This window comes from Beta vulgaris, chromosome 2 (assembly GCF_026745355.1).
Source record: "Beta vulgaris subsp. vulgaris cultivar EL10 chromosome 2, EL10.2, whole genome shotgun sequence".
Taxonomy (NCBI): Eukaryota; Viridiplantae; Streptophyta; class Magnoliopsida; order Caryophyllales; family Amaranthaceae; genus Beta; species Beta vulgaris.
The window spans coordinates 56249013-56264966 of record NC_079203.1 but is presented as its reverse complement, the minus strand read 5'-3'; the positions used below and the strand labels follow the sequence as shown (position 1 = coordinate 56264966).

The 15954-nt window shown below is 32.1% G+C and overlaps 1 protein-coding gene across 1 annotated transcript; it reads left to right on the top strand.

Annotated features, from left to right (window-relative positions):
- The first annotated feature begins 13587 nt into the window (after nt 1–13587).
- On the top strand, nt 13588–15308 carry LOC104903130 (alcohol acyltransferase 9). The gene has a single exon (XM_010691136.4). It carries the CDS (start codon nt 13860–13862, stop codon nt 15183–15185), a length of 1326 nt encoding a protein of 441 aa, XP_010689438.3. The 5' UTR covers nt 13588–13859; the 3' UTR covers nt 15186–15308.
- Nucleotides 15309–15954: the final 646 nt, after the last annotated feature.

The following is a 15954-nucleotide window of genomic DNA, read 5'->3' as shown; positions in this document are numbered from 1 at the left end:
AGTGGTAATGAAAATTGCTTCCCCTTGGAGACAAAAACACAAGTTTAGGGGTGAGATTGCTTGTCCATGGAGAAAAAAATGCCTCCCCATGGAGATTTTAAGGGTGCTTCCCTAATAAAATTACACTTAAAATCCATTCCCATTACCGCAATTTATTAACGACTACCAAACGGGACGTAAGGGTTGTCAACCCTCTTATTATTGAATTTTCATTGGTTAGGAATACATTAAAACATTATTTTTATATCTCTTCTCTCCTCATTTATTACATACATATTAATATTTTATTCTAATGTGTCTAAGAGGGTTGGCAACCCTAAGGGTTACTCAAACATTTTCCTAATTGTAATTCATGATATATTGATATTATTGTATTAGCTAAGTTTATTGAAAGAGATAATTTCGGAGTTATTAATTCTGTGAAAAAGTCTTGGCAAGTTTTGTGGGAAATTTCTAATATTGTTTCAGATGCTGATGCTGGTGCTGATGTGTCTCGTTTTCTTGAGTGCAGGTTCAATCACTGTTTTCGCGAAATTAATCGTGCAGCGGATTTTATGGCTAGTAAAGGATACGACTATCTTTCTCTTTTGTATTGGTTCCCTCCCTATTTTTTCTGAACTTCTCTTGTTTTCTTTTTAAAACGCTATTATTTGTACTCTTTATATTACCCTTATTAGATGGCTATGGGCTAATAGTTGGTTACATAATCTAAACTCATCACAACCCTGTTTAATTTGCATTATATCTATAGGCATAATTTTTTTTTTAATAATTTTGCGAGCGTTTCATTAATAAAAGGCATAACTCTAGAGTTCTTACAAGGCTTCCTTACAAAAACCAATATCGATCTAAAACTCAAAACAAAAGAAGCATAAAGAGAAAGAAAATGGTTTTTTTTTTACACTAAAGTTTCAAATTTTAATATTTTCTCTATTTTGCTCTAAGTTTAACACCTATCAAAAATGCATACTTTCTATGTTTTACACTAAGTTTAACACCTTAGTAAGTTAATATTAGCATGCTTATCTTATCCTTATAGGTTTTTTTTTCTCTTCTTCTTCCCTTTTCTCTTCATAGTTCCTACTATTTGATCCACTTTTTCTTTCTAATTAACCAAAGAAGCATAATATTACTTTCTTGTACGGGAAAAACTTTATCTATCCAGTGGATCAACAACTCATTACAAATAGAAATAAATAAATAGGGGAATTCAACTCATAAATTTTAATAGTTTTTTAATTCTCTATTTCAAATAGGTTAACTATCCACCGAGTAAATGTAGCATTGCCCTCTTATAGGCTCCCGTACCTCGATATCAAATTCACTTTTATCTATTGTTATTCGATATTCAATAAATTTGTGTCAATTTTGGAGTCTCCAATAGATTATGATACGATTAGTATTCTACAAAAGAAATAGTACATCCCAATCACAACTAATATTCCTGATGATCATCACCTTATCAAATCCAATCTAACACAAACGAAAAAATTCTTAAAATAAAACAAAGTGGAGTCAATCCTTTTTTTTGCCTCCTGCTTTTGTGAAAAGGTGTGAAAGATAGGAGTTGTTAAAAGAGTAGTTTATCAAAAGAACCAAGTGGTGAAAAAGGAGATGAGAAGTGGCGGATTATTAATATCTCATAGCATGCAAGATCCATGCATATCCATCTCAAAAAGCACAAATCACATATCGATTCGTTCGATGTGTTACACTAGTACTATCTTTAGGTTATTTGTGGAGTGTAACATGCATTTTTTTTCTTCTAGTAAAAAAAAGCTATAGGTAACATAAAAGGTTTAATGGATGCTTGGTCTAGAGATATGCTAAATTGCTAATTGACATTTCCTAGTCATCAATGTGCACATCTATGGACTACGATTTTTGTACTTTTATGTTTGTTAACCAAATTGTTAAAAACTTGCTAGCCGACACCGGCTACCGCAAAGGGTTCGGTTGGTGGGTTGAAACCTCGTCTTGAAAGTCAAAAACGAGGTTTGGGGTCTCATTGTTCTACGAAGAGTGATATGTCTAGTGGAGATATTAAATACAAAAACTTCTCCCGATCCCGCTTTTAGGCAATATGCCACCGATGACTACCACTACAGGAGGAAGTTTGAGTGAAAGAACGAGTGTAAGACTTTTAAGAGAGGCAACTGAAGCGAGGCAGCTCTTTGTGTTATCCAACACCCACAGAAATAATGAAAAGAGAAGATTGCTAAAAAGGGAGAGTTCAAAAAATATTATATATGTTACTTTTTCCTTAATAATTAGACAATTCTAAAACTTAGATATTTAACTATGAATAGTATTAAGTAGAAGCACTTTTAGAAAACTTCTACCGGAATAATTGAAAGCTTCAGGAACAAGAGCATGATACATTAGGGGATTAGAGTTTGGATTTCAAGCTTTCACTTCAAGGAAATGTAGATTTAGATTTAGGGCTTGTTCTCTTCGGCATAAAACAACTGAATTGAACTGAACTGAACTAAATTGAATTGAACTGAACTGAAATGAATAGTGATATGTGAGAGCGAAAGTATTGTCCAGAGCTGAACTGAACTAATATGAACTGAACTGAAAATAAGCTAGGGAGAACAGGCCCTTATTGGCCTCCCCGAGCATATTGAATAAGACATTAATTAGGAAAATCAATGCTTAATAGCTTTATAAATTTTGTTATAAATTTCTTTTTTTGTACCTAATCGCCTCTACAAGTGAGTTTGATGATGTTACGATCAGGGTTTAGGTTCCAAACTAGTTATTAGGTCCGGTCTATGCCCCGAGTAAGAAAAAAATTTATTTATTAATGTAATACTTTATGATAAGAACACTAAATACAACTTAGCCTAGTGGTTAGAACTTTAGTATATGTACTTGAAGTCTTAGAATCAAACCCTATACTATGCAATTTCTTAACTTTTTTATTAAACATAGATTACATGAACTAAAACTCCTTAAAGAGAGCGCCACGTGGCACAATTTTATTGTTTTCACACGTCTTTTAATATATTTGTATACATTTAGTTTGATTTGCAAGTTTGATGAACATTTTTCAATAAAAAAAACTCAATCAAATAGAATTCTCTTTATCCTGTTGTTTTTTTGAAGGATTGTTTAATGGACATCCAATCATAAAAATGTATCATATCAATCAACGGGACCCAACTTTGTTTAAGATGTGCTTGATTACCTTTTGTTTGTTGATTTGTTCCTTTATGCTCAAATCGATGTTAGATATTCGATTGTCATCTTTGAGAAATCTAAAAATCTTCGGTTGAATGTTCTATTAGACAGCAATTTATGTGGTGCTACAATGGATTTTTCCTTTACTATCTCTTCAATTCCTTGTTGTAGGTCCCCACTTCCATCGCAGTTAGCTGGCAACCTCCCCCATCCAATTGCTTCAAGTTTAACTTTAATGGTTTAGTTATTGACTCATCACCCGCTGCCGGTGTTGCCATTCGCAACTCCGCTGGTCTTCTTGTGCCCGCTCAAGTTTATCGATTTGGCCAAACCTCAGCTCTAGTTGCTGAAGCCTGGGGTCTAAGAAATGGACTGATTCTGGCCATTCAACAACATATTCATGATCTATATATTGAAGGAGATAATCAAGTAGTTATAAGAGTGCTGCAAAGGCAGTACACTTGCCTCTGGACTATCCAAACCCTAATTGATGACATTCGACAATTACTTCAGCATTTTAGATATTATACCATCAAGCATATATTTCGGGAAGCTAATCGAGTAGCAGATCTTCTATCAAAAAAAGGTCACACTAGTTCTGCTGCTCTCGGTAGACGTGGATATTTCTACGGAATCTTTGTTAAATAAATTAGTTACTCTTGATTCGTTAGGAGTCTCCCTTGAGAGAACGGTGTCCTAACTTCCATTATGTACCCCAAAAAAAAATGTGGTGCTAATTACTTTTGGAATACACCACATATTAACATTTTAAGAAATTATAGTTTAAATGCATTGCAAGAGCCTGGATGATGGACTAGTTGTTTTAATAATATAAAGGACATGTAGCTAAAATTATTTTTTAACAGCCTTATTTTTTAATTTTTTTTATAATTATTCGTTGTATTTTATTCATAACTCAAGAGAAAGACGACTCGACCAGTACTAGGTATCCCGTCTCGGTAGACAGAAACTTTCATAGTGCTAGCACACCCGGTAAAGGGGAGACACCTAACAACAACCTTATTAAAATACCAATAAGCGATAATCTTGTATAAAAAAAAAAACTTTTCCATATTTCTAAAATGGTTGGATTTGTTTTGTTTTCTCAATGTATTCAATTTACAAATTTGATTAATTTTAATCAAATAATATTGGACATAATATCAAAAAAGTTGATATTTTAACTCTCCTCAAAATATATACTCCCCCGGGCCTCCGTTTCATTTTAATCTACACACTTACACTTTTCACGTATGTCAATGCGAAACTTTGAGGACATATAGCTTTAGTTTTGTATTTGTAAAAATTATAAAAAGTACATATTAATAAAATACATGTTATGATGAATCTAACAAGATCGCACATGACTATATTTTCATCCACGTATAAATCACAAATGATGGTCAAAGTGAAATTAGTGAATAGTATAAGCTATCAAAGTGTAACAATAAAAATGAAACCGGAGAGTAATCTTTAATCAAAAGTAATAGAGAAATTTAGGGCACTCTTCCTTTAAGAATATAGACCAAGGGTCTGTTCTCTTCGACATAAAACAGTTGAACTAAACTAAACTGAACTGAACTGAACTGAACTGAACTGAACTGAATTGAATTGAATTGAGTTGAACTGAACTGAAATGAATAGTGATATGTGAGAGTAAAAAGTATTGTCTAAAGTTGAACTGAACTGAACTGAACTGAAATAAATTGGGGAGCAGGCCTAAACTATCAATAAACTAGTCTTTTGTGCACGCGATGCGTGCGATGATATTTTTGGCGTAATACTAAGTAGTAAACAAATGAAAATGCAAGTTAGTACGTAAGTTCACCTCTATTTTGTGAATAAGATTCTTCCATGTTCTTTTTATGTTGTCATTCATTTTTGTGATTTTGAATATTTTTTGTTTCTCAAGTCTTATATGCGCATGTTCTTTTATAATCAGTATGATGTTCTTTACTAAATATCGTCATGTTCTTTTTTTTTTGGTTTTATTCATTTTTGTAATTTATAATAGTTTTTTTATGGATTTCACTAATTTCTCTATGATCCCAAAATTGTAACCGAAAAGTATAATACAATTTTAGTTTTTTTTCCTTGTCTAACTTCTAAATTCTGATTTCACGGATATTTAAGAATTTTCATCATATTAATTTTTTCTCTCTTTTCTAAATGTTCACACTTTGAGTTTCAATTATATTTGAAAGGAAATTTATGTTTTTCATACACAATCTGATTTTGCATGAAATGGTCATTTTTAATTTTTCTCCTTTTCTAAATTTGAACACTTTGATTTTCAATTATAGGTGAAATGAAATTTCAAACTTTTCATACACAATCTGATTTCGCATGAAATGGTTTTTGCAAAGCATTTTATAGAAATAAAATACCGTTATTTGTTCATTATTTATACTTATTTATTAAAGTGTTTTTAAATACTATTTGATTGTAGTTCAAAGAATCTTATTTCTACAAAATGGAGGTGAACTTAAATACTAACTTGCATTTTCTTTTTGTTTACTACTTAGTAATAATTAGGCCTAAAAATGTCATCGCACGCATCGCGTGCATAAAAAGCTATGTATGTGTAGTCGTCAATGATAATAACATGAAACATATTTGTTGATCAGTGAAAGTAGAAGTTAATCAAGCAGGTATTTTATTTCTATAAAGTTATAATAAGAGGAAACTTTAATTTTCCTCATATAAGCCAATCAAGTAGAAGCTAATCAAGCAAGTATTTTGTAATTTAGAAAGGAAAGGGGGGCAAAATAGTCGGTTCAAAAAAGGACACCGTTGCTCCCCCTTCCCTTATGTAATAGAGATTAAATAGCTTTGCTCCAAACAAATGATTTAAATGTTGCTTTCAAACAATTAAATGACTCAAACAAAAACATTTGTATACAAAAGCTATATTAGAAAATTATTGGAAAATCCATATTTTTCTTTGTCTCGTTGAAAGCACATATACCATAGGACCATACCCTTGGTCCCTTAGACAGCACATAAAAGGAAGCCGGTGCTCTAAATTTCTACATAATCTTGATGTATTAATTGGTACAGCAATATCACCATCCACACATTAATCTAAATTCACAAGGTTTTTTTTATAAAATTTCAAAACACACACTGACAGAATATTCTGAACATAATCTTTATTGGAAAATTCATGAAAATGTTGCACCAACGTAGAACAGCATTTGAAAAAGTGCAAACAACGCCAAATATCTTTAAAGGGTGTACTCCTCCACTTTCAGGATTTCACTTTCTCAGGAGTCAAACTTCCACAGTCACCTGATGTCACCCACATCAACTTGCTACTTGCTTCTATTTTATTTTTAATTTTTTTCTTGAATAATGGAAAAGTGGGTTTTAATTCCCAAAATATGTACAAAAAAATTAAAATTCCCTGCATACCGTCCACGTAGGACGGCACGCGAGAATTTTTTTTTTTTGTTTTAACCCACGGAAACCGCTACTTAAAGTAGCGGTTTAATTTTAAAATAAACCGCTACTCTGAGTAGCGGTTTACCTGCGCAAAATATGGTAATATCAGTTTTCATAATAGACCGCTACTCGGAGTAGCGGTTTTACCTAATATGAAAAAAAAAAATTCTCGGCACTTGTAAACCGTTACTGCAAATAGCGGTTTTACTAAAAAAAAAAAAATCTCGCGTGCCGTCCACGTAGGACGGCACGCAGGGAATTTTAATTTTTTTGGACATATTTTGGGAATTAAACACTTTTGCATTATCCAAGGAAAAAATTCATTTTATTTTTAAGCCAGTTGCTTCGATAACAAAAATTTATTATGAGAAAAGAAAGTAAGAATGAGAGAAGAGCAAAAAAAATTACATTTTTTGTTTCTATTAATTGATTAAAGATCAAGAATATTAATATAAAAATTAAATTTCGGTTTATGTAAAAGCATACATTAAAGATGGTGAGTCATCAGATTTCTATTGTGGTTAGAACATAACCATAATAAAAAAGCGGTATCAGAGAGTTTATATTAGCAGATTGGACGAAAGAATTTCATAAGAATGCTTTATAGAAGTATTATTATTATTATTATTATTATTATTATTATTATTATTATTATTATTATTATTATTATTATTATTATTATTATGAATTGTTAATAATAATTTTCCTATTTTCTTAAAAAAAAAGAGGGGTAATATTTTGATCATACAAGTACTTCAAAAAAAATCTAGCACCACGTGAGTATCCTAAAGATATTCGATTATCATGAAAGTATTTCATAGACACTTAAGTAACATATGGGTATTTAATGAGAGTTTACTCCCCATGCGAATCCTTATTTTGGCCAAGTCCATTTCTGGTCACATGTATCGTACAATTGCTTTTTTCTAATGTTTTTTCTTATATTTTTTCGTATTTCTTTTTTACCCTTATTTTCTTTTCTGAATACTCATATGGTGCAAGGAGATTTTTTAAAATACCCTCATATCGCTAAAATACTCATACTGATATGATAGTGGATGTCATCAAGCTGACGGTAAGTCTTGTGGAAGTGCTACCCAAGACCTGAGATCAAATTAGGTCTATATCACCGCATTTAGTTGCTCATTAACACCAGAAAAACATGGTTAAATAATACTTCCTCTATTTTTTCATGTTTGTCAAGATGTTTTTGTAAACGTTAATATATCTAGATGTGAAATAACTCAATAAATTTGATTAATAAATAGTGAGTACAAAAAAACATATGCTGTAAATAAAAAAAATAAAGGAAAGTATAATTGAAGATACTCATTTCATCGTTTGGCCTTTAAGTTGCTTTGCTGATTCTTTTCCTCAAGGCTTAGGGCGGCTCAAGGTCAAATTTTGAATTAAACTTTGTGCCAAAATTGGAACATATTCACAACTCATGCTAGATTTCCTTTTTAGAGGGTATCGTTGGTGTGGAATCAATGCGAATATCTAGTGCAACATATAAAATCTACATATACCATCTTTTTCTTTAATATGAGAGATTAGGGTATAATGTGACGGCGAATACTAAACAAAGGGTATGTTTTAAATCTGACTCGTTGTCATCTCTATTTGTAACATGACATATTTTATATGACTCTTTTGTTATTCATAGAATGAAGAAATACATTTAGAAAGAGTTCAGAACTTGACTCCTCATCACCTTTGCAAGTCATTATCCAACCATCAATCTACGACTTATACTTGTAGCAAAATGTCAATTCTAAACTTTTTTCTTTTACTTGAATATATAACTCTTGTATTATTTAAGTCCGATAAGTACACTTTCTAATTAACTAATTTTAAGCTCTCTTTGTTCGTTAAAAAGAAGTCTGATAACTAATTTATATGTACATAACAACAAGTTTATCTCCCCTTTTTATGCATATTTGTCAAATAAATTCATAAAACTCTTGCAAGTCCACATGGCTTACGAAGTTACGATATCGCACATGACTAAAACATCAATCAAGTGATCAACTACATGCCGCAACAAGAAACATACCAAAAAAATCCAGGCCTTCTTATATATAAAAAAAAAAAAACACACACACAAGAAAATCCCTTTTCCAATGCATAATTCTCTTTCATCATCATATCATTGCGTCTAGTTCTTGTCAAGCTTTAGATAATATTACCCATAAATGCATATATTATAACGTTTTCATCTACTTAAATGTATTGTTACATGGTGGCTAGTGTAAGGAAACTTCCTGATGGTGGTGGTGGTTTTAGGAGCAGAGGCAACTAAGGCATATGTAGGGTGAGCCATTATATGATAAGAGCTCGAAATATAAGGGCTCATATCTATTAGTTGTTCATCTAAAAGAAATTAAACCTCAATCTAATTACAAATTTAAAGAAATAAATTTCTATTTGGTGTTTTTCTTCTTCTTCTCCTATTATCGAAAAAACCCCATTTATAACTCTCCCGTTTCTTCTATTCACCAAAAAAATTAATCTTTATAATTTATTTTAGCACAAGACTTCTAATTTTATGAGACGGCCCTGTTTAGGAGTAAAGTGACATTGACAAATTTAGTAAGGCATTGTTTGGTTGACAAACAAATCATGGAAAGTGCAAATTCCTAGGAAGTAGAAGTATATGAAGTTGTTTGGTTGACAAAACAATGGGAATTTGCACTTCCTATAAAGTTCTACTTCCTCCAAAATGGAGGAAGTTACTTACCTAGGTCCCCTAGGTAAGTAGAGCTTCCCATAGGAAGTTCTACTTCCCATTATCAACCAAACACAATTTTCACTTTCAAAAAATTTCAAATACATGGAAAAAATAACTTCCTAGGAAGTATGACTTCCTATATACAATCAAACAATGCCTAAGTTTTTGAATTAGCATGTTATCTTCTCCATGCGTAGTTTGTAAGTTTGTGCAGGTGATATACTATTGCTTTACTATCAAGTCAAGAAAAAATTACCGCTAGACTTACTCTCTCAGTTCAATTATAATCAACAAATTAAGCATCAAGTAAACTATAGCTAGTTCTGCTTGTAATTAATTATTGTTTCACTCTATTATTAGGTTTAGTGTGAGCATTACTTGTTCCATTCTCAAATGATAAACTTTAGACTTTAGTGTTAGGTTGAGATATTGATACTAGCATGGGAGCATATGTTTCTTCAAAAAAAAACTCTATCTACCCTTATGGGTAAAACAATAGACATTTACTAACACACTGGAATCCAATAAACTCATAAATTAAATTTAATTACTATTTTTTAAAAATCTTTTATTTCTATTATACTTCCTCTCTTCCATAATAAGTGAAACACTTATCTAAAAAAACTCTCAATAAAAAGAGAAGTATTTCACTTATTATGGAACGGAGAAAGTATAAGGGAAGAGGAGGGGGACATCAAAAATGGTAAATTCTTTTATACTCTTAAGTAATAAAATACAAAATTCACCATCTTTTACCATTAATTGCCCTCAATTAACAACATATTTACATCATCCTTGATTTATTGGTTTTCAAAAAACAGAAGAAAAATATACAATGAACTTTATGATGAACAATTTTTTCGTATATATTATTATGCAATGGACCTTTATTTGTTTTCACACACATCGCATGCATACAAGACTAGTAGGTATATATATACTCCCTCCGTTTTTTTTTTAGATGTAACATATTGACTTTGGGCACTATTCATCCAATACACTTTGACCACTAATTGTTATTTATACATAAGAAAAAATATGTCATGTGGGATCTTGTTTGATTCGTCACGGTATACACTTTTCAAATATATATTTTTTTATAATTTTTACTTTAATACAATTGGAGATATTATAGGTCAAAGTTGTGTCTCGGCAAATGTGAAAAGTCCAATGTTACATCTAAAAAAAAACGAAGGGAGTATAATATATCTCTAGCCAGTGTGTGGTTTACCCTTTCGAATAAATATGTTACTTTTTGGTAGATAGTGTAAAAATGAGATAATAAGTTTTATTCGATATGAGGAAATAAAATACTTGATTTTCATGTCTTATTTAAGCAAGAGATATGTTGGTATCAACCTACATATACATAGCACGAAAAGTTAACGTAGAAAGTAGGAGTGTGATTAGGAATCTTTCGTACACATAGTCATTATATAAACCAGACACTAGCTTGGCATAACATCCACGCCTATCATATCAAATCCTTCGCCAGATTAGGGTATACAGACCATTTAATTAAGATATCTTTGGTAACACTTAACTAATTAAAAATAAAGTGACTGATAAATTATTGTAACCATAAGATATTTGGTTGCACAAGCTAATCACTAGAACTAATAATGAAATTAAGAAGATAAAGAAATCTTAATTCTTATTGATAAAAATAAAATAAAAACTAAGACGGTAAAGATCATATAGATTTGAAAAGAAAATTTCCAACTCGTAATTTCCCTATAGCTACTCATACCGGTAAAAAAAAAGTTATTCAAAATATGTTATAATATTTTTAAGCTCGGTAAAAAAAAAAAAAAGTTATTCAAAATAGTGTGTTATAATATTTTTAAGCTCCTAAACTTTTAAGTTGCATTCCGTATCATAACACTAACTTTCAGGTTGGTAGTAATAAATGACAACTAGTTATGAGGTTCAGGTTGTAACCTGGTACGAACAGTTTTCGTTTATTAATATTATACATTAACTTATTCATAATTATACTTTGTCAAAGATACAAATAAAGGTAAACACGAATCAAATTATCCACGGTCAACATCATTATGTTCGTTTGTCCTCATGTATAAACCATGACAGAATTTAAAAGGACATGAATAACACACATAATGATACAAAATTCCTGCCATTATTTGTATATAGTATATTTCATTCCTGTTAGGTTATATATCGTGTAACATGTTATATAATACGTTATAATGTAACATGTTATACACAAGACACTCTAAAGAGAAAATACAACATATAACCTATGTTTAACATAAAATTATTATATTACATGAATCCATGTGAAGATATCAATTATAGAAGGCATTTTGTGAAATTCTATAGCTAACTACAGGTGCAATTATAAACCGCTATGTTAGACAGACAGAAAGCAATGGACAAGCTGTTAATGTCTTTGTTTTCTCCTCTCAATTATTTTTGAAAACTTAAAGTGACACCCTAGGAGAATCTCTTCCAAATCTTACACAGTTCTAAACAATTCTCCGCCCAAATTAAAGTATTAGAATTACCAATGACAACCTGACATTAGAATTCTGGATGTCTTGCTGATTTAATTAAAAAATGAATGTTGGATTTGTATATTGAACTTTTTCTATCTACTGCAGTATTATTTTTCAATAAAGTAAGAAGAAGGTGTCGTAATTGGACCAGAGCTTCGCATAGGTCAATCCAGTTTGGGTTTGCAGGCAAAACCTCTTGTGAGTAGGGGGAATGGTAAGAGGAAATTCCCAACCCTAAAGTGCCTCTAGTGGAGTTTGATCGAGATACAAACCAAACCACTAAACCAAGCACTACTTGGTCTACCTACTGCAATATGTTCATTCACATGTTTAGAGCTTTCTTTGAAAGATACAATCAAACTTAATATGTTTCTTATCATTTTTAGAAATGTGTTTAATATATTTAAAAAAAATTGTTCAATCTTCAAGAAAATAGGGAAATATATCTTACAAATGTACCATTGCCGGACGTTCTCTATTTAAGTAGACATATATAGCCTTTTGGTTTAGAGAGAACCATAAACACAAGGATAATGAGATAAGATTTCAATTCCACTTTTACATAATGATTATTCTGTTTGACTGTTTATTGATAGTAAAAAAATCGAAGTATATTTTCTAAAATCATGGATGTGGATGTTTTTTTTTTATCCTCTTATCACTTGATTGAACTCTTCTTTAGCTTATTAGTTCAGCTTTAACTCATTTCAATTTATAGGCCTTCAAATAAATTCGTGTAGCTTCTATTCTTAAACTTCATTTATTCGAACATATTTATTGGACGAAACTATAACTTCCTCTATTCTTTATCTATTACAATATAAAGATTTGACGCATTTACTAAAATAAAATTTACACCTCGCTTTTTTTTCTTATTATTTATTTTTAGTTAATATTAATCCTTCATTAAACTTATTAACCCTTCTCTATTTTTTATCTATTGCAACATAGTGCCCGTGATTGACACACTTTTTGGAGGAAATGCTAAAAAAAAAAGGATGAAGTTGTCTTGTGATGTGATTATACTAAAATAGAGAAAAAAAAACTTCTTATTAGTTATCTTTAATACTAATCAGCAAAATATTATAATCAGTAAAAAAAACTTCTTAAGTACTAAATATACTACATTTTTCAATACAAAATAAATTTAATATTCTTACACATATTAATTTAAAAATTATGACAAACATACATGCCAATCACTATTATTAGTCCAACGTTAAAATCCTTATATTTTTTTTTGGGGCCGTTTATGGGGAACATCGTGATGAGAATAATTTACTCTGTGCTAACTCGCATGCTCACTCGACGACTGTTCATCCTAGCTTATTTTCAGTTCAATTCAATTCAGTTCGGTTCAGTTCAATTTAGTTCAGCTCTGGGCAATACTTTTCTCTCACATATTACTATTCAATTCAGTTCGGTTCATTTCAATTCAGCTCAATTCAATTCAGTTCAAATTCAATTTAGTTCAGTTCAGCTGTTTTATGCCGAAGAGAACAGTCCCTCAGTAACATGACCAACAAGCTCCAACCCCCTCCACCATCCCCCACAATATTGAAAATTTGACTTCTACCAAGATTTAAGCCTTGGTATCTCATGTCATCAGGTACGAAATAAAAAGTCATATCATTAGACCCAACGGATCTTTAATCGATAGAATCCTTATATACAGCCAGCTGCTTATAGTATAATTTTCTAAAAACAAAAGAAAAGGATGATATATTAAGAAGAAAGAGAGAGCGCCATAGTGATTCTTGCTACTATACTACAGTCTACAAGTAGCATTTTCCACGCACATCTCCCCCACCTAAACGATAATATCCACACAAACTCATCCCCTTTTTTTCTCTCTCTCTCAATCTCCTTTCTTCTTTATATATTACCACTGTTTTCCCTAATTTTGCAATGTGCACAAATTCTACAAATTAAGTTACAATCTATCTATTTAAAAAAAAAAAACACACAACATTATTATTATGGCAAGTAATTTTGTTCAAGTAAAAGAAGCCATATCTATCACACCATCACAACCTACACCAAATTGCACACTTTCTCTCTCCACCATTGATTCTCAACTCTTTCTTCGTTTCACCATTGAATATTTGTTAGTCTACAATCCTTCTCATGGGCTTGATCGCAGACAATTTGTTGCTCGTATTAAGTCTGCTTTGGGCCGGGCCTTGGTACAGTATTATCCGTTAGCAGGCCGGGTCCAAGAGAGACGTGGTGGGCCGCTTCAGGTTGTTTGTAGGGCCCAAGGGGCTGTTTTTGTTGAGGCTGTTTCTGGGTATAAGAGGCCTGATTTTGAAAGGGCCCCACGTTACGTGGAGGAGTGGCGACAGCTGTTATGGTTACAAGTGGATGATGTTCTTAAAGGGGCCCCACCTCTTGTTGTTCAGCTTACGTGGCTTGCTGACGGGGCAGTTGCGGTTGGGTTTGGGTTTAATCATTGTGTGTGTGATGGGATTGGGAGTGCTGAGTTCATCAACTCGTTTGCTGAGTTAACTCGTGGGGTTTCGGCTCGAGGGCCGAAACCCGTGTGGGATCGACACTTACTCGACCCGTTTACTTCGAGTAATAATAGGTCGAAGATGAGTGTGAGGGATAGCTTAGTGGTTCACCCTGTCTTTACTCGGGTTCAAGACAGTTGTGGGTTTTTAGCTAGATTCTCTAGTGAGAAATTGGTCCCAACATCTAATATTTTTGTCAGGGGTCACATCAATCAACTCAAACGACAAGCGAGTCGACTCACTGAGTCGACAAAATACACATCTTTCGAGGTCGTTTCGGCCCATATATGGAAGTGTTGGGCTAAATCGTTACACATGCCCGGGAACCAAGTCCTAAGGCTTTTTTTTAGTGTTAATTTCCGAAATCGAATAAAACCCCGCTTACCAGTCGGATTTTACGGAAACGGTTTTACACTCGGGTGTGCCGTGACCACGGTAAATGACCTAACCGAGAAGGGTATAGGGTATGGTGCGGAATTAATAAAAAGAGCAAAGGAAAGAGTGGATGGTAAGTATGTAAAGCAAGTGATCGAGTTAGTGAGCGAGAATCGGACGAGTCCTGACTCAGTAGGGGTATTGGTATTGTCGCAATGGTCAAGGCTTGGGCTTGAAAGGGTTGACTTTGGGCTTGGAAAACCAGCCCATGTGGGGCCCATTTGCAGTGATAAGTACTGTTTGTTATTGCCAGTTAATAATAATCAGAGGGAGGCAGTGAGGGTGATGCTAGCTGTCCCTACAAGTGCCGTTGACATGTACCAACATTTATTAAGAAAACCTTTCTCTTCTAATTAAAGATTTAAAATCATAATCTTGGTTCAATATGAGTTTTTTTTTTTTACATGGAACTCCTCTTTGTTGCCCACTCGATTTACTGAAGCTTTGCTCCGACTAAATACGAGTTCGATTCAGATCGCATATATGGTTGTGATGGGTGAGTCTTCCAACAAGAGTTTATGCATACGATGAGGCTCAAATTCGAAACCTATCTTAAACAACATCAAACTGCTTACCAATTGATCCAACTCTTGTTGATAAATTGAAACTTTAATATTACTAAGATAAATCACAAAGGAAGAAGTTTTGGTTAAATAAATAATGAAACTTTTTGTAGTTTATAATTTTATATACTTGACCTTTTAAATGGTATTTTTTTAAAAAAATCTTTGTAGTGGTAGGATGACCTAACTAATTAGTTTTCACTTTTCAATGTAAATCCTAATCAATTGTTTGAAGTCGTTGACATAAGTTAGCTTTGTTTGATTAGCGGAATTATGTGAGATTATGCACTTGTAATGCGTATGTTATCTCTAGGAAATTAAATTAAACTAATCTCTTCATCATATAGAAATATATAATTGAGCAAAAGCATTCTGTTGTGGGGAACTAAGCAAATGCTTAGCATGAAATCCACACAACCTAATTAATCAGAAATGAGATGATGCAACTAGTCAATATGATGTAGTACTACACAAATGAAGACAATGAAGAAAAAAGTTATCATACTTTCAGCATATTTATTTAAGGATTTTTTTAACTACAATAATACAAACTTTTGTCCGTT

Coding starts and splice junctions, on each gene's coding strand:
- LOC104903130 (XM_010691136.4), top strand. CDS start 13,860: ATGGCAAGTAATTTTGTTCAAGTAAAAGAAGCCATATCTATCACACCA.